This window comes from Neoarius graeffei, chromosome 12, assembly GCF_027579695.1.
Source record: "Neoarius graeffei isolate fNeoGra1 chromosome 12, fNeoGra1.pri, whole genome shotgun sequence".
Classification (NCBI taxonomy): Eukaryota; Metazoa; Chordata; class Actinopteri; order Siluriformes; family Ariidae; genus Neoarius; species Neoarius graeffei.
Window position 1 is genome coordinate 19,083,547 of NC_083580.1, and position 24,070 is coordinate 19,107,616.

Genomic DNA, 24,070 nt, shown 5'->3' on the forward strand with positions numbered 1-24,070 from the left:
AATATCTCTCCACAGAAAATAAATCACATCAATGATTACATGTTTTTACATCTGCCATACAAGGGGTTACTAGAGAAACAATAACATTTGAACAAGCACATTAGTATACACCTGTGGCTGCACTACTGTGAGTTGTGCTGGTTTAGAAAATTAAACAGCACCTTCTGACCAATAACAATCAAATATTAAATAGCGCTGTGGTAAACACGCACAAAAAAAAATCTTTATAGTATCAGGCTAGCAACCTAAGAATATCACAATAACTGGTTTATCAATCGCTATTGTATCAAAGCTACTTGCGGCAAGATTCCTAACCCTAACTTTTAAAACCGGCACTCATAGGCTGCTATTTGTTTAAAATAAACCCCAGGTGCACATGGACAAATGCATCCTATTTCAGTTTGGCATCTGGTCATCAAAATGAAATCGAGCTTTTTCTGACAACAGAATTCAAGATAGTAAAATAATGAGATCAGGTAAAGATGTTACAAGTATTAAACAAATGAAACCATCAAAGAACATTTACATTAATGAATCTCCCCAGGATAGATAATTACCCAGGCAAGAAACTTCCTCTCCAAAAATAAAGGCATAATTTTAACATTGTGGTATGTGAATCCTTCTGGGGCATTAGGGCAAACAGGCAGAACATGCCCTCATGTACCACTGTATAATAACATGAGAATTTCCCCTTATTTATTCAGAGAATAAGTAACTAAGCTATGAGGAAACAATACAAGGCATCTTTCTATTCTGCCCAAATAAGGAATGCGAGCGCTGAGTGCCCTTGATGGATATTGGTTAAATTGCTGAACAAGTGAAATAGAGGAAAAGGACATGATCTGGCACGCATGATTCACTCAGCAGATTCTCTTTGTCCTCTTTGGTCCCTTAGGTATTTAATATAAAAACACATGGTTCACTCACTACTGGGTTTGCGTCATTGGGCCTCAGTTACCAATCATATATAGAATTGATGGACCAAAAATAAATAAATAAATAAATAAATAAATAAATAGTGGTTGCTTCAGACACGCACCTTCTCAAAAAGCGCCTTGGCCTGTTCTCCCTCTTTCTTGTCCAGTACTCCGGTCTCTGAGCGATCGACAATGCCTTGCTCAATGCGTGATTTGGTGCGCTGGAGCATGGGCATGCTGGCCTCCACATCCTGATCACTCACGCGTGATGCCTTCTTTGTGTCGTTAGCGTCATTCAGATCACCATTTTTGCCTGCTGGCTTGGCATCGCTTTCTTCGGCAACGGTTTCAGATAAAGCGCGTGTAGTCCATGGCGAGTCGAAGCATTTGAGCAGAATGGAGACAAAGTGCTCGAGTTTAGAGCTGGTACGCGGGAACTTGAACCAGAAGTTGCTGCATGCTAGTAACACCAGCGTGTGCAGCAGCACCAGGTATGGGAAGTATTTGGCAAACCAGTGCAGTTTGTGCTCGTAGCACACGGCGTCTACGTAGTTATATTGGTGCCGGTCCAGCTCATATTGGATGCCGCGTGGCTCGGGCCGAGGGATGGTAGTGCTGGTGTTCAGTGGCTCGCAGCGGCCATCTATCACCCACTTGCATGGTAGGCAGATCATCTTGTCTTGGGTCACCTAAAGCCAAAAGGGAAAGTGTTAGAGCAGGAGTCACATCCACACCCCTGGAGTTCTAATGGCATTAACCCCATTGCTAGATGTTTCACTGGTAGTGAGAAATTGTGCGGATGAACACAGGCAGTGGGCCTTTTCAATTCAGTCCTAGTCAAAAGTTTGGACACACCTTCTAATTAAGTGGGTTTTCTTTATTTTTTATTCATTAAGACACTTCATGTCTTCAAGTAATGATGGATGTTGTTTCTCTTTACTTAGCTGAGCCGTTCTTGACATAATATGGATTACGACAGTTGTGGAATACAGCTATTTACTGCATTTTTATTATTTACCATTTACTGTTGGATTTTCTCAAACGCATTAAGAAGGCAAGAAATTGCACTAATTAACTTTTGACGAGGCACACCTGTTAATTGAAATGCATTCTAGGTGACTACCTAATGAAGCTGGTTAAGAAGATGCCAACAGTGTGCAAAGCGCCATCAAGGTAAACGCTGGCTACTTTGAAGAATCTAAAAATATGAAACGTTTCGTTTTTTACGTTTTTTGTTTTCCACATAATTCCATGTGTTATTTCATAGTTTTAACATCTTCAGTATTGTTCTACAATGTAGAAAAGAGTCAAAATACAGAAAAACATTAATGAGTCTTGGTGTCCAAACTTTTGACTATACTGTCTAAGTGTTAGAAATGAATAAGGAAGTAGAATTTCATTACTATTTAATTAGAGTGCTGATTTGAACAGTCTTCTTAAGTAAGGCAACCTGTTCATTCCCATGTTAAATGACCTTTTGTCCCATAAGCTTCATATCAGATTGCCTGTATTTAAGTAAAAACGAAAAGCTACCAACTATGGCTACGTTCACACTGCAGGCTGAAGTGACTCAAATCCGATCTTTTCGCCCATATGTGACCTGTATCCGATCTTTTATTGACAATATGAACGACACAGATCCGATTTTTTCAAATCTGACCCAGGCCGTTTGGATATGTGGTCCTAATTCCGATTCCTATCCGCTCTTTTCATATGCGACTTCAGTCTGAACCGCCAGGTCGCATTCATCCGACTTACACGTCATCAACAAGCCACAAACGTCACTATTCTGCGCTGAAGTAGGCGGCGGGTCTCTCAAAAAAAGTTACAACAACATGGCGCATAATCACGGGCGCAGATAGAGGGTGGGACTCGTCCCACCCAGATTTAAATTCACCTCGCTCGGTCCCCCCCACTTATAGGGAGGAAAAAACGTCTATGCTGTCTTTCTTTGCATAAGGCAAACCTCACGGAAAAATCAAAAGACTAATTACCATTCGGTTTATTGAGGTGCACAGCAGTGTATACATAGTTGCAACAATTCACATAAAACAAAACAAAGACTGATATTCGGTTGGTTGAGCTGCGCAGACTGCACAGGTTGCGAGCTCGAGCTTGGTTGCTATGGTAACCCACAACAAGTTTGACAGGCATATCGGGGTTGGTTTGCTGGCAGCTTTGTCCCCCCCCAGTTTTTTGTCCCCCCCAGTTCAAAAAACGTATCTGCGCCCCTGCGCATGACATCAATGCGAGGGACGCTTCGGGCTGTGAAGGTTCTGAATCTTCTCAATGGAAGGACGCAGAGGTTAGGGAGCTGATTTCCATTTGGGGGGATACAGCTATTCAAGCTAGACTGGATGGGTCATACCGCAACCAGGCGGTTTTACTTCCGTAAACACTGGCCATGCTCACTGCGTGTGACGTCGTCGTATCCTGCAGTGCGCATGCGGAACACTTTTAGGTCGCTTTTCGTTCATACTGAGGATCACATACAAGTCGCATATATTTGTTAATGTGAACGACCTCACAAAAAAATCGGATTTCACAAAAAAATCGGAATTGAGCATTAAGCCTTGCAGTGTGAACGTAGCGTATGACTTTTTGTCGTGATGCACACCTCTACTCTAAAGTGATGACATGGCTGTTTTGAAGTTGCCTGTTCATCCATCCATCATCTGTAGCCGCTTATACTGTCCAACAGGGTCGCAGGCAAGCTGGAGTCTATCCCAGCTGACTATGGGCGAGAGGCGGGGTACACCCTGGACAAGTCGCCAGGTCATCACAGGGCTAACACAGACAACCATTCACACACACACCTACGGTCAATTTAGAGCCACCAATTAGCCTAGCCTGCACGTCTTTGGACAGTGGGGGAAACCGGAGCACCCGGAGGAAGCGTACACGGCGAGAGCATGCAAACTCCACACAGAAAGGCCCTCGCTGGCTGCTGGGCTTGAACCCAGGACCTTCTTGCTGTGAGGCGACAGCGCTAACCACTACACCACCGTGCCGCCCCCCCGTTCATTCATCTTTAAATAGGTTTTCAACAAGTTTGCTTTAGCAAGTCGTCACTTTGGTAAAGCGTAAATGGAAGAGAAGAACTTTTGGACCTCTCTAGCTCACGCTGTTGCTAGTCTCTGATTCAGTCAAAACTTACATAATAGCATTGGATGGGGTAAATGGAGAATCTGCAACAGCTCAATGGTTTGACAGTTGGACATGCAGAACTAAAGCCAGGTTTTTTTCCTACATTGGTCAGCTGTGCTACAGTATGTACAGCATATGGATTGTGGTCTGCCAGTTGAAGAGCTCTGCCCTAAAGTAAGCTTGGCCTTGTGGCTGGTAAAAAGCTAAAGGAAACTGTATGATTGTGCAGTCTAGAGAGGGCATTTACTTTCAGACACCCAGTGGGGAGCTGATTTTAACCTTAAAGCATATACGCAGAGTCATGGCCTCACTTTCATTTATAAATGCCTTGAGACCTCAAGAATGGCACAGGAATAGTTTTAAGCGTTAACAATAAAATCTAATATAGTCATTTTTTACGATTAAAGTGATTTATATTAGGTAGCGGTCCGTAATGTCACAACAGGAAGTCTATTGGTCTCATCGCCACTGCTGCTATACTAAAACACGGAGCTGACTGCAACTCCGATCCTCCATTTTGAGCTAATTTATTGCCATGCCACGTAGATCTGTTGATGGCCGGTACAGCAACATGACAGAAGGTGGATTTACATTGCATTCATGACCCAAGAATGTTCAAACTGCAAAGATTTGGACACGTTTTGCGAGACATTCATGGGCACATTGGACGCCTATGAAGTGGTCTCTCCTCTGCTCTGCACATTTTACTGAAGACTCGTACGAGACCTCTGATCTGTTGAGGAGCATCGGCTATAAGCCCGTATTGAAAGAGGGTGCAGTATCAACAATTAAAGAAAACTACAAGAAAGGGAAAGTATTTATTTGATTTATTTATTTTTTAAAGGTGTCATTGCATCGTTTTTTCATTAATTGTGCGGTGGTCTCTAGTATGAATGAATGCCCTGTGGGGAAAAAAAAAAAAAAAGTACTGTGATGCTCCTGTTTCAGGCTGTTCTAGTTTGGTGGAGGAGTGGGTGGGGAGAGAACGACAGGATTTCAGCTCTTACTCATGAATATTCATGACATGTAAACATATCGCTTCTGATTGGCTGATAGCACTGTGACGCTCCCTCCAGTGGGTTATGGGTGAGGCCATGACTACTAATTTTCGAAGTGACGCAAGTTTGTAGGGCTTTTTCTGATTCGCTCGTTTTTTCGTCTATTTTCTTTCATAGGCTAATACAGGGAATGGGGGTAGAAGAACATTTTCACGTGCAGCATGCATATGCAACTCGGAGTGACCTATGGTATTTCAAAAAGAGGAAGTATTAAACGGTTTGTCGTGGAATGACACCTTTAAAGGAAAATGAGTTCAGTTGCGCCAGTCCTCCCGGAGTGAGCCGAGGGTTTTTGCTAAAACCCGGGATGAAACATCGCTCGGGCAGTGACCTCCCCGCAGTTGTTGCTAAAACCGGTGACATCCCGTTCCATCCTGGGTTTTAGTAATTGCCTGAGCCCAGCAGTAATGGCAGAATACACAGTATGAAGAAAAGTTAATGAGTGGAGCAGACATCTTATTTCTAAACTGGATATTGCTGCCATCTCGCCCTTACGTGGAAGAAGCGAATGAACGGAGAACTGAACAAACAACTGAAAGTCAGATTTTTTCAAAACAATGGGCCACAAGATCGGCCTTCAAGAAGTGAGAACACAGACAGGTAAGCTCCAACTCTCATTTGGATAAAAAAAAAAAAAAGGGCACGTTGTTTACCTGCATTTAGATTAATGCATGTAACTTGTATTGTGTGTTTAAGTTACCGGTACAAGATGATTTAATTTGCTTCAGAATGTGATTGTCTCAGTTCATCTGATTATTTAATTAGCCTTTTACGTTTTATCAGTGAAAATGCATGCATGTACATGTATGTTGGATAAGTTATAACACCTATCCTGTTTTAAATGACAGTCAACCCACAATCACTGAAGTCAAATCAGTCTTAGTTGAGCAAGTGGGTAACGGTATTTCTTACTTTCACCATAAATTTTTATTGATATGACCTTGGTCTATAGCTGTCAAAGGCCTCGGCCTTAAAACCGGTTACCGCTGTGATGTCACGCGCTCAGGGCTGGCTGGCTCAGCAGGGCAGCTCGAATGCCAACTTTGCGGTCGATTTTAACTCTCAAAAATATATATATTTTTATTCCCATTGATGCAGCATACAAGAGTCAAGGGTGGAGATACTATCCACTCAGAAATTTATTTAAAAATAAAAGGCTCTGCGTATCTCCTTTAAGGTTGGGAATACAGGCTAATACAAGTTCAGATCAGGGTAGTGGAATCATGTCTGCTGCTGGAGCTCACCCAGCTCATCAACAAGCCATCAAGTCGTTGGAATGGGTGTGTTAGAAAAACAGGAAGAGCTATGTTTCCATCCAAGAGCATTTTAAACAAAGTTTCCTGAAAGACAGTATGAAGTCAGTGTGTTTCAATTAAATAATGTTCAGAAGATGAGTGTGTATTAAGACATACACAGTGCTGAAGTGTTGCATAAAATAGCTGTATATTTATTTCCTTAATCTCCTTTCATCTTTTCACATTCATGATAACATGGCAGCGCTGTCTTTTAGACGTTTCATCCATTTTTCATTTGTAAAAAAAAAAAATCAAACAAACAAATAAATCAGAATTCACTTTAAAAACAAGCAAGCCTGAAAGAGGAGAAAGAGAGAGAGAGAGAGAGAGGGAGAGAGAGAGAGAGAAATGGATAGATGGATAGAAAGGCAGACCTGCAGAGTGCCCCCGAACACAGCAATCATCAGCATGACAATGGAAATGTAGTCGGTGAAAACATCCCACCATGGCTTCAGGATCCGATACGCCGGCTGCGTCTCAGCAAAATAACGCAACTCTGTTACGGGAATCATGACGGCTTACCTGTGAGAGAGAAAGAGAGAGAGAGAGAGAGAGATATTGGGGGGGTATTAGTTGTAAATTGATGTCTTTTCGCAAACTGAATTGAACATCAGGGGTGATTTTTTTTTGGAGGGGCACATGGACACATGAATGTGACCTACTCCTAATGTATGCGGTGCTGAAAGTAAACAGTGATCTGGACTTATTTTGCGATTACTTATCAAAGCAAAGCAGACGACACACTCAGCTCTGAGGAGAAGTAGTAAATACCACGAAGAAGAACTACAGCATGTTCCAACAATACAACTAATCTGATTAAGGCTCACCTGAGTGTACATTGGCAAGTGTGGTTATTAAAAATGAGTGCTGTGAATTGTACGTCCCGTGTACATTTGTCTTCATTTATACGAGTGCTTGTTAAGCTGCAGCTTTCTCAGGATTTTGGCAGGAAAGAAAGATCAGCAACATGTCACTTCATGAAAAATATGGTTTATGTCTGAGAGAGAGAGCAGTGTTTGGCTTCCAGCTGGTCTGATGGCAAGAGGTTACACCAAGTACAGAATAAATCATTCGGACAAACCACGTCTTGGTCCTAATATCCCAACAGACTGCAGCAGCAATCTGCCTCTTGTACATTATCAAACACTGAATTCCCACGTACAGTAAAACTGCAAGTGTGAGGCCATTATTAAAAAAATGTTCCGTTTCCGGTCCACTGGCCGGGTGAGTGCCATTTGTGCGGTTGACTTTTTTTTTTCAAGATATTTTTTGGGCTTTTTTCTTCACCTTTATTGGATAGGACAATGTCAAGACAGGAAATGAGCAGGAGAGAGAGAGAGACGGGGAGGGATCGGGAAATGACCTCGGGTCGGAATCGAACCCGGGTCCCCGGATTTATGGTATGGTGCCTTATCCACGACGCCCCCAGGTTTTTCGTCATTTTTTTTTTCAGGTTCATAAATCTAAACTCAAACTTGACATTTACACATTCGATTCCGCGCAGAATATAGAATTGAATCAGCTCTGTGCATGCGCCGTGCGGCACAAAAAAAAATGGCAGCCACCATGAAGGAAGGAGATCCGGAGTTTTCAAACATTTGCTCAAGTGTGAAATCGCAAAATGGTATTCTAGCGAACAACAAAATAGTAAAGATTCAGAAAAACAAAATCATTCAGTGATCATTTTAATAGTGTAATTTCATCCGAACTAGGCCTAACGGTCGATTTAGAACTACAAAAAGTCCGTGTGTCGGACATTTTAAGTACCTTTGTAAAAGTTTTGCAAATGTTGCAGTCAGCATTTAAAATGCTAACAAAGTTTTTGTACAAGGTTCAGTTGATTAAACTGTCATTTTATTAAATGTGTCTGCTTTTGTAATAAAAAAGTACTGAAAGAAAAAGCAAACAGCATTGCGATTTCTTATCCATCCATCCATCTATCTATCTATCTATATATAAAAAATCCCTCCCTCCCGACTGAAAATTTTTTTGCTCACCCGGTGGACAGGAAACGGATTTTTTTTTAAGGATGGCCTGAAAGCTCTTAGTCTTGCTGCACTTCTTACTGTCTCCAGTTTAGACTTAATTCTTTAGCACCATGTCTGAATTGCATAAATCACCTCAGATAATATAGCCAGTCAAATTAATGGACGCTCACGCACAAAAACAAAACACTTGCTAATAGGACACAAAAAGCACTTGTTCAACATCATTCAGATCCTACTGACGCACGTTGCTATTGTTTATTTAATCATCCAGCAACAAGTCCATTATGGCAGGCACTCGGTTCACTTTACCATCAATTATACACCACATTTCATCTATTTAAAATATTGAGAAATGGAAAAACTTGTTTACAACAGGGCCAAGCTATAAGAATTGCAGGCATACAAACAAACTTAAGGGGATACAATCAAGAAATGCTACATAAATACTTTGTGTTTATGATATTAATGGTCTTTACGAAATAAAGATTTATCTTGATACACACAATTTATCATTGAAACCAAAAAGTTCTATTTTGGTCTCATCTGTCCACAAAACATTTTTCCAATAGCCTTCTGGCTTGTCCATGTGATCTTTAGCAAACTGCAGATGAGCAGCAATGTTCTTTTTGGAGAGCAGTGGCTTTCTCCTTGCAACCCTGCCATGCACACCATTGTTGTTCAGTGTTCTCCTGATGGTGGACTCATGAACATTAGCCAATATGAGAGAGGCCTCACCAACTATTACACGCCTTGCTCTTGGAGTGATCTTTGTTGGTCGACCACTCCTGGGGAGGGTAACAATGGTCTTGAATTTCCTCCATTTGTACACAATCTGTCTGACTGTGGATTGATGGAGTCCAAACTCTTTAGAGATAGTTTTGTAACCTTTTCCAGCCTGATGAACATCAACAACACTTTTTCTGAGGTCCTCAGAAATCTCCTTTGTTCATGCCATGATACACTTCCACAAACGTGTTGTGAAGATCAGACTTTGATAGATCCCTGTTCTTTAAGGCTACATCCACACGACAACGGGATTTTTTTTTTAAAAATATCGCGTCCACATGGGCAACGGATCAGTAAAATATCAGGTACATATGGCAACGCAACGCTTGCTGAAAACGATGCAATACACATGCCACACCTCTACGTGCGCTGTAAGACGGTCCCATCGGAGACACCAGAACAATAGAAGAAGTAGGACGCATGCGCATAAACCCCTTCTTCTACCCGACGTGAACAGGTGTTCTCAGGAACAAACACACAAGAAGATGGCTGCGACTATGCGAGGAAATCATGCCTTCTGTGTGTACAAATTAGTTTTATTAGTGTGCATAGTTTTGTATAACTTAATTTTCTTATTGTGTGTGAACATTTTGAAAAGCATTTTTATATAATTTATATAACTTTTTATATTGTGTGTGAACATTTTGAAAAGCAGTCTTATCCAATAAAAAAAAAAAAGAAATTCAAGAAATGGTTCAGTTGCTTGTTTATTTAAAAGAAAAGCTGTATACAAAAGTGAATGCAATGCAGTGGTTCATACAAAACAGCGAGAGTGCTGCTTGTTCTAGTCATGTGCTTGTGACGTCATCGTAAACAAATCCGTTCTACTCATCCAGACGACTTCGCGACGGCGCCGTTGCCAGATTTTTCCACTTTGGAACCCGTTCTCAAAAAATATTGTTGTGGGGCACCCAAAACGCCGGTGCCGTGTGGACGCCAGGCCGAAACGATAAACAATTTTATCAGATTCACCTGAATCCATTGCCGTGTGGACAGGGCCTAAATAAAACAGGGTGCCCACTCACACCTGATTGTCATCCCATTGATTGAAAACACCTGACTCCAATTTCACCTTCAAATTAACTGCTAATCCTAGAGGTCCACATACATTTGCCACTCACAGATATGTAATATTGGATCATTTTCCTCAATAAATAAATGACCAAGTATAATATTTTTGTCTCATTTGTTTAACCGCATTCTCTTTATCTACTTTTAGGACTTGTGTGAAAACCTGATGTTGTTTTAGGTCATATTTATGCAGAAATATAGAAAATTCTAAAGGGTTCACAAACTTTCAAGCACCACTGTATTTCTGCCCTGTAGTGTGGTTGCCAGATTGAAGTGGCTAAATTACTCACAGCTTCCCCCAGTCTGAGTCATCCTGAACAAAGTGTGTGTTTGCCGATGCAAGTACACTGCCTCCTTGAAATGAATGCTTTACATCTGTTTCTCTCAACCACTGGCATGCGGCCCATTAGTGGGCCGTGAATTTTTTTTCCAAGTCTGAAGCTAAATACTAAATAGTTCAGGATGTCATAGCGTCCCAAATCCAGTAGCTGGTTTAACATACACCTTTCAAGTGGAATAAATACATTTGTGGGTAAATTAAGAACAACAAGTTTTTATTTTTGCCATGTCCCTCCTTTGCATTTAACCCCCGCACGCACACGCGCACACAGCATGCATGTGCAGTGGACCAAATAAATAAATAAAGTTTGTGGGTGGGCAGCACGGTGGTGTAGTGGTTAGCACTGTCGCCTCACAGCAAGAAGGTCCAGGTTCGAGCCCCGTGGCCGGCGAGGGCCCTTCTGTGCGGAGTTTGCATGTTCTCCCCGTGTCCGCGTGGGTTTCCTCCGGGTGCTCCGGTTTCCCCCCACAGTCCAAAGACATGCAGGTTAGGTTAACTGGTGACTCTAAATTGACCGTAGGTGTGAATGTGAGTGTGAATGGTTGTCTGTGTCTATGTGCAGCCCTGTGATGACCTGGCGACTTGTCCAGGGTGTACCCCGCCTTCCGCCCATAGTCAGCTGGGATAGGCTCCAGCTTGCCTGCGACCCTGTAGAAGGGTAAAGCGGCTAGAGATAATGAGATGAGATGAAGTTTGTGGGTAAATTATATGGATCTGCTGGGAAGAGAAAAGAAGAGCAGGGAGGATTGAGAATCGAGCGGCTATGGTTTGTTTACACCCGATACTAGAACTTCTAGCATCCTAGCAACCATCACAAAAACGCGTACAAAGCCCAGAAATTCCTCCTTACTCAGGTAAAAATGATACAGGATTTATCTTGTGTCCTGATCCCCAGATCTTCAACCCAGCCACATATATAAAGTTGTACACCTCCATGCTCTTCCGGGTTTTCATCTGTGTGTCCGTGTAGAACGATGTCTGCAGCAGCAGGTAGTTAGAGATGTCGGGGAACTCAACGGATGGATAATTTTCCAACTCATAATAAATTAATAACTTTATTTAAACATAAGTTGATCAGTAGAGCTGGTGGGGTCATGCATGTACAGATACAAATAATGATAAATACAAACTACTAAAAATAAAAACAATCTGTTAATTATCTTCACATTAAGTTAATTAATAGTGTGCATGACTATTGTCTTTGTATTTAGTTCCGGCTACAACAGGATCAAAATTTATTCGACTAATGTCAAATTTAGCTCGTAAATTTTTCTTTCATAGGAAAAATCCTTCTTTGTTAGCGTGTAAGGATCTAATCCCATTGAGTGGTTTCTATAGCCACGTCTTTTGAGTGTACTTCTTGGTTTTAATAACTTGCTTGTTTGCTGTACACAAACATGACAATAAGTTTGTGTGTTAATCGATCAGACTCCACTGTTGGAAAAATCCCTTTTGAGTGAGAATGTTCTGCATGCATGGTTTTATGTTGGCTTCTGGCACATCCATACAATTTTAAAAACGCCTACAGTTAGAGAGAGTTTGTTTTTATTGCATTTATTTTCCAATTCCTGAGCTCCCATCTGTAACAGGGAGCGATGTTGCGTCCCATTAATACACATCACAATAGATTATTAGATTCTGATAAAACAGAGGAGCCAAAATAGTTGGGGATCTTTTTTTTAATGGGCCCCGACTCATTACAAGTATGAATAGGTGGGCCTCAAAGCAGAAAAGGTTGCGAGTAGGGTATTAGGCAGTAAAAGAAAATTACCAGTCAAAAATAATATTTTATATAATCCTGATGAGTGCCACAGGCGCGAAGTCCCTCTAGGGGGGTCTGGGGGCATGCCCCCCCAGACAATTTTTGAAATTTAGACTTAATTTCCTGCATTCTAGGACATTTTCAGGGTGAAATGGCGTGTAATTTTTGATCAGAAATATTGCATATTTTTACTTTGTATTTTTTTCAGTTTCACTCCTGAATGTATCAGATGTATGTATGGTGTTTGATTTGGTAACAAAAGTGAAAAGAAAATAAACAACAATGAATTGTATATAATCTTTTGATCTAGTTACAGTATTGAATAAAAAAAAAAAAAAAACCCAACAGTATTCTATTTTACGTGGCACAAATTAAATCGCAGAATGTCTGTCACTGACTGTCATCCATAATATTTTGACCAAACTACTCAAAAATTAAAATTAACTTTGAAAGAACGGGAACTGAGTTTCTTTGGTTTACACAAAGATTACAGACGTCTAGGGGCCTGCAAGAATCGGTCGGCTGCTGCATCAAAGTCAAATTCCTGACGATCTAACTTTTCGTAGCTTTGTCTGATAAGCTGTTCCAGCCTAACTATACTTAATTTTGTTCTCAACTTGGTTTTGATCCTGTTCTGAACAGAAAAGACTCGCTCAGCCTCTGCATTGCCAACAAGCACACATATTGCCATTGACATGAGGTGAAACATGCTTGGATAGAGCCGCTGATTTGGCATGTTTGGACCTCCAAATATCATCTTCATGAGCTGAGTTGGTCTTGCAAAATGACCCTCTTCCTGCCATTCATCATCACCATCTGTTGAGAACCTGTTCTGGTATACTAGTCGCTTGAAGGCAAGAAATTCTCCTCTTGCCTGTCTGAGGGTCGCTATCCCAATCGATCGGACGGCGACCCCCCCCCGTCCTCCTAAACCCAGATGCGCCTCGCGCCTCTCAAGGCTCTCTCCCCCGACCTCCCAACACGCGCCTCCCGCGTCACGCCGTGCGAACGCCTCGGCCCACCCCCCGCGGACGCGCGCAGCTGCCGGTGGATCCTTCCACTCTGGCTGCCCGCGCGCGCCCCGGACCGGGACGAGACGGGGTCGCGGCCACGGGCGCGAGAGGCTCAGGCTGAGGCCGGGGGTCGGAACGACGAGAGGCCGCCTGAAGGGGAGGGCCCCTCTCCCTTTTTCGAAAACCCCATCCGAACGCGACCTCAGATCAGACCAGACGACCCGCTGAATTTAAGCATATTACTAAGCGGAGGAAAAGAAACTAACCAGGATTCCCTCAGTAGCGGCGAGCGAAGAGGGAAGCGATGAAATATTCTGATTTTTCATTTCAAGTTTTCAGTATTTTTCGTATTAAACTGTGTTTCTTACGATTTGTAAATGATGGCAGAACATAACTGGATTTATCGGATGACATGTGGGAGTATTCATGTGCGAAAATTTTCGGCATTATCGTCCGTTTCAGTATCCGTCTGTGTGTATACTTGCCCGTTGAAATCGGCAATCGCCCGTCAAATTTACGGGTGGACGGGTCTCTGCCTAATACCTTAGTTGCGAGCCCCTGCTTTACGTGATGGACTTCATGGAGGAAAAGGTCAGATGTCACAAACACTGGCCAGACACACAACGATCAACGCACGATGGCTGTAAAAACATGAAAGAAAATTTTTACAATACAGATCAGCAACAGTAGAAGGAAGGACAAGAGCCATCTTGATTAAGCAGGTTACTCAACAGAGATGCTCACAATCCTATTCAGTAGAGTGAAAGACAGGAACTCCAGAAGATCATCATAAGGTCAGGAGACACTGTGTTGAAAAGACTGAAAAAATAATACCTTGGAAGGTCTACAAAGGTGCGATCTATTCCACCATGACGCCAATTTTACTCTCTTGGCCGCTGTTTACAGATTGCTGTACCATCATCAGTATCTGAACATGTGACGGCAGGCTGAATGCTTTTCTGTTGCACCACTCAGGTGCCTAGAATATGCAGGACACATCAGCTGCCCAGTCAAACTTAAAATAAAGGCCAATATCCACTGGCTGTCTCTCTGAATGTAATACTCAGAGGCTGAATTCATTTTGCGTGGCAGGTGTCTCATCTCATTATCTCTAGCCGCTTTATCCTGTCCTACAGGGTCGCAGGCAAGCTGGAGCCTATCCCAGCTGACTACGGGCGAAAGGCGGGGTACACCCTGGACAAGTCACCAGGTCATCACAGGGCTGACACATACACTACGTTCAGACTGTAACCTGAAACGACCCATATCCGATTTGTTGTGAAATCCGATTTTTTTATTAGGCCGTTCACATTACCAATTATATGAGACTTGTATGCGATCTCCAATATGAACGGAAAACGACCCAAAAGTGTCCTGCATGCGCAAATTGACACGTAATAAGCACATCTACGTAATACGTAAACAAAAAAAAAAAGCGCACTCTTCAAGTTTGCGAGTAAAGCATGGAGATGAGGCGAGACCTGGCGATGTGGTTTTTGTGGCGGCGGCGGAACTCACACAATAATCTGATTAATGTGGGCAGCAGACTAATGAGACCGAAGGTGTCAAATTACTGGAAATTTCCAGAACAATCTTATAATCTTGTAATACAGGATGGTTTAAGTTATAAATCAGTTATGAGTGATTCCACGCTTATGGGTACTGAAATGGGGACATGAACTTATTTTTAAAAATTCACCTAAAACCATTTCTCTTTTTTTACCATCAGGTCACAAAACATGTAATCTTTAATGAATGATATGTTAAAAGATAACTTTAATTTTCTGAGATGTAATAAAAACATATTTATATGCCAAAGTCAGAACATAACAGAAGTGTTGTGGACATATATATTCTCAATTTTAACAATGTAGAATGACTTTTTGAAACATAGGAAGGTGATGTTTTAGCAAATATAATTAATAAACGTGTAGTAGAATAAACATATACACATTCTTTCAATAAGATTAACATGGTATATAGCTAGATTGTAATTAATTTGTAACAGACGCGAGATGGACAATCGTAACAGAAGTAATGTAACAGACATCATTTTGGAACTCATAGGCTTGACTTTGGCATATAAATATGTTTTTATTACATCTCAGAAAATTAAAGTTATCTTTTAACATATCATTCATTAAAGATTACATGTTTTGTGACCTGATGGTAAAAAAAGAAATGGTTTTAGGTGAATAAGTTCATGTCCCCATTTCAGTACCCATAAGCGTGGAATCACTCTTATAGAAACTGTTTTATTTAATCAGGCTAACAAATCAACATCCAGGTCCCTACCAAATCCACCATTAGCTTGATCAATTCTATAAAAAAGTCTATTTAAATTCTGAAAACTGTACAAAATGTTGTTTTCCACCAAAGAGGCGAGATTAGCCAACGCAGAATAGTGACGTTTGTCTCTTGTTGATGACGTGTAGGTCGCATGAATGCGACCTGTCCGGTCAGACTGCAGTCGCATGTGAAAATAACGGATATGCATCGGAATTAGGACCACATATCCATGTGAAAAAAATCGGATCTGTGTCGTTCAGATTGTCAATAACAAATCGGATACAGGTCGCATATGGGCAAAAAAAAATCGGATATGGGTCGTTTCAGGGTGCAGTCTGAACGTAGTCATTGACACAGACAACCATTCACACTCACATTCACACCTACGGTCAATTTAGAGTCACCAGTTAACCTAACCTGCATGTCTTTGGACTGTGGGGGAAACCAGAGCACCCGGAGGAAACCCACACGGACACGGGGAGCACATGCAAACTCCGCACAGAAAGGCCCTCGCCGGCCACGGGGCTCGAACCCGGACCTTCTTGCTGTGAGGCGACAGCGCTAACCACTACACCACCGTGCGTGGCAGGAATCACTGAATCGACCCTTTCTAGAATTTGACTCCGCACTGAAAGCGAGATGATGACTCGAGGACCTGACACAACATATATGAAAAGAAATAATGTGTGCATGCATGTGAGATATAAACCTACTTGTAACTTTCACCGCTTACTCCTTGATTCAAGCTAAGAGGAATACTTAGATAAGCTTTCATTCAAATACTGTTTTTATTTTTTTTGAATGATCAATTTTGTTGATGGACCCTTACATCGCAACTACAAGCAAGTTTATATTTAGAAGTGATTTTTTTTTTTAAACCAGTAAAAAGCAGTCATGGCTTTCACGGGTACTTAAACTGATTAGCTGACCCAGATCCATGATGAATCAATTCACTGAGTAAATATTTGGCAGCTTGCACTACTGAGTTCCAGCATGGCTAAATCTGTGTATAAAAAATATAAACGACTTTAAGCAGTCAGCCATTCTGATAAATCCCTTTGACAAACATTTGTTGAGCCCTGGCATTACCATACAAGCATTTGCTCCAACTCTTGTGATTAAATAGCTATGGGTTAACGTGAGGAGGAAAAAGAAGAAAGGAAAAGGGAGAAAAGGAGGGCAGTGTGGGACACGGAGTTAAAAAGAAAAAACATGGAGGGTAAATGTTGTTATAGAAAAAAAAAAAAAAAAAGACAGGGAAAGAGGAAGCGAGATTTCATAGAGGGAGTGAAATTTCTTCCAGTTGAACCGTACAAGTGTGCGTGTGTGAGATCATGGGGGTCAGGAAAAGTGACTCAGTGCAGACAGAATGACGTCTCTACGCCAACTCCTGCACAATCATCATCCCACACACTCATTCTGATGGTGGGAATGAAAGGCATACTTTACCTCACAATGCAAATGCTGCTAAAACGGAGTGGTGGAAAACTGGTAGTGTGATTGCTAGTTGCTGTATACGGCTACATTTTGTTGGTTAGCCACACATTAGCAAAAAATAAAACGCACCTACTTCTCAAGCATTTCTTTTCAAATCCCCATCAAATAAATGGGGTGTGTGTGTGTGAGAGAGAGAGAGAGAGATGCTCTTAGCAAGGGACAGACTGTATTCACAAAGTCTCCGCTCTCTTTCATTCACTTGCTCTTCGGTGTCCATCTCTTTGTGTGCATGTCTGTGTGTTGAGTGTAGTCAGTCCCTGGGCGGCTCTTTTCCCAGCACTGCAGACTAATCACACTATTTGAGGCGGGTATCCAGTAAACAGGCGTGCACGTGCACCCCCCCAATGCATACACAGATCTCTCACTATTGCCCTACTGATGTTCCCACGTTCCTCCTCCCTGTGCTTCTTCGTTCAATTGAATCCAATTCACTTTACTGGTAACAGCGTGCGTGTGTGTGTGCTTTGATAAAGGTTTGCTTACAGCGTGTATAACGAATGACACCACAAGTTTGTGTGTGTTTGTCTCATCTTTTGACTATCTGCGTGCGTAGCTGTGTCTCTGTCTCACTCCATCTTTCTCTTTCTGCCTGTCTATATCTCACTATCCGTGCCTCTCCATAGCCCCTTTTACAAAATATTTCTTTCTGCAATATTGGTGTCAAGAAGACACATCAATATTCCAGCTTTAGCGATTTACTTCGAACCAAATAAAGTCGGCATGAAGCCGTGCCAGTGTGTGCCATTACACTGTGAATCAGCGTTCCAAAACCAGAGGAGTGACATCACAAAGGAGTGTCAGCGTCAAGGGTGACGTGTTGACATCAGAAATATGAATATCCTGAGCCTATCGACATTGCTTTAAAATCAGCACCAGGTGAACTGAGAATTGAGATGCTTTTATTAGGTGTGCGCATTTATACCACTCTTTAAAGACAAGTAAAGCTGCTAGGCATCATATGCAACATGTAAATAATAACTTGAGTTAAATAAAAGCGAGAAAGAGAGAGACAGGTGCAAAGTGGAAGGGTGAAAGAAGAAGAGAAATGTGGAGAGACTCATGCAGTCAGTGTGTGCGCGTGTGCGCGCACAATCAGAAATATGTTGAGAAAGTGAAGAGAAGTAGGTGGTGATTTGAGGCAGAAAAGCAAGTAGACTTTTGTTTGAGACATTTGAATTTGTACCATTTTTGGAAAGAAGAACGTCAGTGTCAACCATATCACACCTCTGTCCTATTGTAGGTCAGAGGCAGAACAACACAGACCTGTTCTGCATTCGGACGTTTCAGACAGAATGCGAGACGGAATAAAGGGGTAAGCGATCTACCTCGAACAGGTTGTGTAAAAAGGGTTTGCGTTTTTTATCTGTTTGTCTCCATCATCGTCAGTCTACCTCCTCCTCTCCGCCTTTGCTTCCGTCTGCCTCTCCGCACCTCCCTCTGCCTCTCCGATTCCATCTGCCTCCATCCCCCCGCCTCCCTCTCCGCCGCTTCCGTCTGCCTCCATCCCCCCGCCTCCCTCTCTGCTTCCGTCTGCCTCCGCCTCCCTCTCCACGTCCGTCTGCCTCCACCTCCCTCTCCACGTCCGTCTGCCCGCCTGCCCCCCGCCTCCCTCTCTGCATCCATTTACCTCCATTGATCTCTCCCCACCTCCCTCTCTGCTTCTGTTTACCCCCCATCTACCTCGCCACCTGCCTCTCTACCCGTTTCCCTCCGCCTGCCTCTCTCCACGTCCCTCTCCATTTCTGTTGACCTCAGTCTACCTCGCCGTCTGCATCTCCCCACCTCCATCCGCCTCTCTCCAAAGCCCTCTTCTTTCCATTTACCTCAGTCTAACTCGCCACTTGCCTCTCCACACCTCCCTCTCTGCCCGTTTCCCTCCACCTGCCTCTCTCCAAGTCCCTCTGTTTGTTTACCTCCGTCTACCTCGCTACCTGCCTCTCCCCACCTCCCTTTCTGCCCATTTCCCCTCCACCTGCTTCTCTCCACATCCCTCCCTGTTTCTGTTTACCTCAATCTACCTTGCCACCTGCCTCTCCTCACCTCCGTCTCTGCTTCCATTTACTTCCCTCTGCCTCCATCTCCCTCTCCGCTTCCATCTGCCCCCCCACCTCCCTCTGCACTTCTATTTTCCTCATCACACCTGCCTCTCCACCTGTTTCCCTCCATCTCCCCATCTCCCTCTGTGCTTCTGTTTTCCTCTCTGCACCTGCCTCTCCACCCGTTTCTCCCCACATCTCCCTCTCTCCTTCCATCTGCCCATCCCCATCTGCCTCCCTCTCCGCACCTGCCTCTCTGCCTGTTTCCCTCCGCCTCTGCTTCTGTTTACCTCAGTCTACCTCACTGCCCGCCTCTCCCCGCCCACCTCTCCGCTTCCACCCGCCTGCCTCTCCCCACCACCCCAACTCTGCTTCTGTCTGCCCATCCCCATCTGCCTCCACTTCCAGCTACCTCTCCGCACCTGCCTGTTTCCCTCCGCCTCTACTTCTGTTTACCTCAGTCTACCCTGCCTCCCTCTCCACTTCCACCTGCCCACCTCCGCCTGCCTCCCTCTCTGCCAGTTTCCCTCCATCTCCCTCTGCACTTCTGTTTTCCTCTCTGCACCTGCCTCACCACCTGTTTCCCTCCATCTCCCTCTGCACTTCTGTTTTCCTCTCCACCCGTTCCCCCCCTGCCTGCCTCTCCCCACCTCCCTCTCTGCTTCCTTCTGCCCATCCCCATCTGCCTCCCTCTCCGCTTCTGTCTGCCTCTCTGACTGTTTCCCTCCGCCTCTGCTTCTGTTTACCTCAGTCTACCTCACTGCCCACCTCTCCCCGCCCACCTGCCTCTCCATCCCTATCTGCCTCCACTTCCGTCTACCTCTCCACACCTGCCTGTTTCCGTCTGCCCATCCCCATCTGCCTGTTTCCCTCCGCCCACCCTCGCCGCTTCCATCTGCCCCTCCCCACCCCCCCCATCTCCCTCTCTGCTCCCGCCCGCCTCCCCCCATCTCCCTCTCTACTTCCATCTGCCCATCCCCATCTGCCTGTTTCCCTCCTCCCACCTCTCCGCCCCCTCGCCGCTTCTGTCTACCCATCCCCATCTGCCTCTCTGCCCGTTTCCCTCCGCCCGCCTCCTCCCACCTCTCCGCCCCCTCCCCCATCTCCCTCGCCGCTTCTGTCTACCCATCCCCATCTGCCTCTCCGCCCGCCTCCTCCCTCTCCGCTTCCGCCAGCCTACCTGCCTCCCTCTCCACCCACGCCTCCCTCTCCCGACCACCGCCCATCTGCCTGCTCCTCTCCGCTTCCATCTGCCCCTCCCGACCACTGCCCATCTGCCTGTTCCTCTCCGCTTCCATCTGCCCCTCCCGACCACTGCCCATCTGCCTGTTCCTCTCCGCTTCCATCTGCCCCTCCCGACCACTGCCCATCTGCCTGTTCCTCTCCGCTTCCGTCTGCCCCTCCAGACCACCCCCCCATTTGCCTGTTCCTCTCCACCCGCCTCTCCCGACCACCCCCCATCTGCCTCCCTCTCCGCTTCCGTCTACCTCTCCGCCTCCCTCCATGTCTCCTTCTGTTCACCTCTGTCTGCCTCTCCATCGCTGCCTCCCTCTGTCTCCAACTCTCCCTCCCTGCAACTCCCTCCATCTCTTCCTCAGTCACCCTCTCCCTGCATATCTGCCTCCACCAGCCTAACAGTTTCCACCTCTCAGCCTCGGTCACCTTATCAGTGGCTCACTGTCTGCGCCAGTCTGCCTCTCCCACTCTCCACCTTCCTCTACCACTACCATCCTCTGTCCATCCCTCACTCCCTTTTCCACTCTGAAACAGCTTCCTGAGGCATGAAGTAACAGTAGACCAGTGCAGCCCATCTCATGGACACGTGGAATACTTGACTTTCCTATATTCTCTCTCTCTCTCTCACACACACACACTTCAACACCTTGTTTTTTGTGTCCCTGAAGTCAAGGCCGGAAACACGCAGAAGAATAGACCCCTTGCGCATGACGTTCCGCATCACATGATAATTACACCTAGGGGTCAAACAGACACTGTCTTTTGTGTAAGCAAGACTTAAATCTGTCTTCAATATGGTCCATTTTTGCGCTGTTTTTGGTTGTTCAAATCAAGAAATAGATAAAGGGTATTACCGTCTCCCTGCCATCAAGAAAAACGTTAAAGAGAAGCAAATGCTTCAAGAACAATGAAGAAATGAGTGATTAAAAAGAGAATACAATCAAAGGAGCTAAGCCTGTAAACTCCAGAGAAAATCGTCATTCTATTTAAAATGTATTTTTTTAAAAAATAGAAACTCGGAAGCGAGTATAGAAGCATTTGCTTCAGAATCTCGTTTTTTTTTTTCTGCTCGCGTTCGAGTTAGCTTCTTCATGAAAGTGTTTGATTTCCTTACAGGTGAAGCAGCTTCCTTATTCGACACAGAAAACCCAAACTGGTTTCAAATAACTCAGACATAACTCACTAAAACAAACAAACAAACAAACAAACAAACAAACAAGCAAACAAGCAAAACAAGAAGGAATAACATGCAATATATCCTGAAAGAACAGAAAAGATTAAGAGCAGAGAGCGCTGAAGCTTTGCTTCTGTTATCAGAGGAAATAAAGAAAAGAAAGCACAACTTTACTCATCACACACTTGTGAAATTTAATCTCTGCATTTAACCCATCTGAAGCAGTGAACACACACGAGCAATGAGCACACACATATACCCAGAGCAGTGGGCAGCCATGCTAACAGCACCCGGGGAGCAGTTGGGAGTTAGATGCCTCGCTTAAGGGCACCTCAGCCCAAGGCCGTCCCATATTACCCTATTTACATATTAACACAGTCCTGTGCAAAACGTCACCATGGAGCCAGAGTGTAGTAATGAGCCTACAGTTCAAGAGTGTTCTACACAAACAGACTGAACTCTACAACAGCTACATGCATGTGAAATGCAAACAAATCAACTAAGGCAAGAAAAACTATCCTGGATAAAATTGTTACTGTCCGTTACACACTTGACCTGTGTGACTCAGTTGTGCCTTTTGAATAGAGAATAAGTGAAGAGGGAACTGAACATTAACCGTTTATTGAAATTATTACAAGGGTGATTATAGTTACTATATGACTCTAGCTACAACTGGAATGTGCGGATTCTGTGAGCATTTGTAATTATTGTACCATCCACTATTAGATAAAATCTTACAATATTGTTTGAAAGTCTAAAGCAATATATTTTGTTATTTTACAAATAACACATCAGATATTGTTTTCACAATCATCATCATCATATACTGTAAATGATAGCGTGCAAATAACTCTAACTAGATGTCCATGGGGTTGTTGAGACATAGAGGGTTGGGAATACCATCTAGCCCAGGGGTTCTCAAACATTTGCAATCTGGGCCCCCCTTGACTGTAGCAAGTGTACTTTGAGCCCCTCCCCCTGAAAAAAGATAGATAAGCCATTATTATTATTAGGCTGGGTTTTTTTTTTACTGTTGTGTATTATTACAATGTTAGACAACACAGTCTGAGACTGAAAATGTTCAATTTTACCCTATATCCTTTTTAAAATTTCTGGATCCATGACGTGGTTCCAGATCACCTCCAAAATTTAAAGTTCTTCATACATGTCTTTGCCCAATCTAGTAAAATTTTCATGAAAATCTGTCTGTACATTTTTTCTGCAAAAGTTGCTAACAAACAAAACACATGAATGGAAAAAAAAAAAAAACAACTCTACCGGAGTACCGGAGGTAGGGCCCTCCTTAAAAAAAATCCGTTTCCTGTCCACCGGGTGAGCAAAAAAAAAAAAAAAAAATTCAGTCGGGGAGGGAGGGATTTTTTTTATTTATGAATAAGATAAGAAATCGAAATGCTGTGTTTGCTTTTTCTTTCAGTACATTTTTTATTACAAATGCAGACACATTTAATCAAATATGACAGTTTAAATCAACTGAAACTTGTACAAAAACTTTGTTAGCATTTTAAATGCTGACTGCAACACTGCAAAACTTTTACAAAGGTACTTAAAATGTCCGACACACAGACTTTTTGTAGTTCTAAATCGACCGTTAGGCCTAGTTCGGATGAAATTACACTATTAAAATGATCACTGAATGATTTGTTTTTCTGAGTTTTTACTATTTTGTTGTTCGCTAGAATACCATTTTGCGATTTCACACTTAAGCAAATGTTTGAAAACTCCGGATCTCCTTCCTTCATGGTGGCTGCCATTTTTTTGTGCCGCACAACGCATGCGCAGAGCTGATTCAGTTCTATATTCTGCACGGAATGCAGGGTTTTCCACAAGCGCCGGCTGCCGGCCATATAGCCGACTACACAATTAAGTCCAGCCGGCTGCTTTAATGACTTATTTTTGTAGTCCACAGGCTCTAAATATTAATTTTTGATTTTAATAAAATTAAATGTTTATCTAACGGACTGACAATAATGTCAAACTGAACCGCACTCATTTAAGTTGTGATTCGTGCTGTTTGTACCGATAATAACCACAAATTCCCCGCCGACTTCGTTGATCAAGGGAGAGTAACTCATCCGCAGCCCCGACACGCGGTGTGTGCGCGCGCGCTCAGCGGAGGCAGTAGTGTGTCGGGGCTGTCGGAGGGAACAGAAGCAGAGATAACGCTTTTTTTGTCTCCGGTAAACCAGTCTTCTCTCGTTCAATTACGTGCTGGCATCAAAAGACACCGTTGGTTGTAAATGAAACCAAACTGAGTGGTTGGAGTGTATTTTCATACACAAATGGAGAAATGTTCGCTGAGTGTTTGTGTAGCCACCACTGCAGACCGTTGTTGTTGTTAATTCATAGCATGCTCAGCTGCGTGAATGTGTCATGCACCGAAAATAAGAGATTTACAAGCCAGGAACGCCTCATGATGCAATACGCAAGAAAATAAAGATGA

General features: G+C 43.5%; 2 protein-coding genes across 4 annotated transcripts in view; both read right to left on the reverse strand.

Moving 5' to 3' along the window:
* Positions 1-24,070, reverse strand: part of LOC132895248 (volume-regulated anion channel subunit LRRC8A-like) — an 84,021-nt gene that overhangs the window by 24,721 nt on the left and 35,230 nt on the right. Inside the window, exons 1-3 of one of the 3 annotated variants that reach the window (XM_060935617.1) lie at positions 13,921-13,977; positions 6,792-6,939; positions 1,040-1,606 (exon numbers count right to left, since the gene is read on the reverse strand). In XM_060935617.1, the coding sequence (XP_060791600.1) occupies positions 1,040-1,606; positions 6,792-6,929 (705 nt within the window). In that variant the 5' untranslated portion in view covers positions 6,930-6,939; positions 13,921-13,977. Of the gene's footprint in view, positions 1-1,039; positions 1,607-6,791; positions 6,944-13,920; positions 13,978-24,070 lie in introns of those variants that run through there. The other 2 variants (XM_060935616.1, XM_060935618.1) reach the window with 2 other exon arrangements.
* LOC132895790 (octapeptide-repeat protein T2-like) lies at positions 20,321-20,704 on the reverse strand. Its single transcript, XM_060936621.1, has one exon. It carries the CDS (start codon positions 20,702-20,704, stop codon positions 20,321-20,323), a length of 384 nt encoding a protein of 127 aa, XP_060792604.1.

Bases quoted from the DNA above. Each gene is read 5' to 3' on its own strand.
- LOC132895790 (XM_060936621.1), bottom strand. From the start codon at position 20,704: ATGGAGGGAGGCGGAGAGGTAGACGGAAGCGGAGAGGGAGGCAGATGG.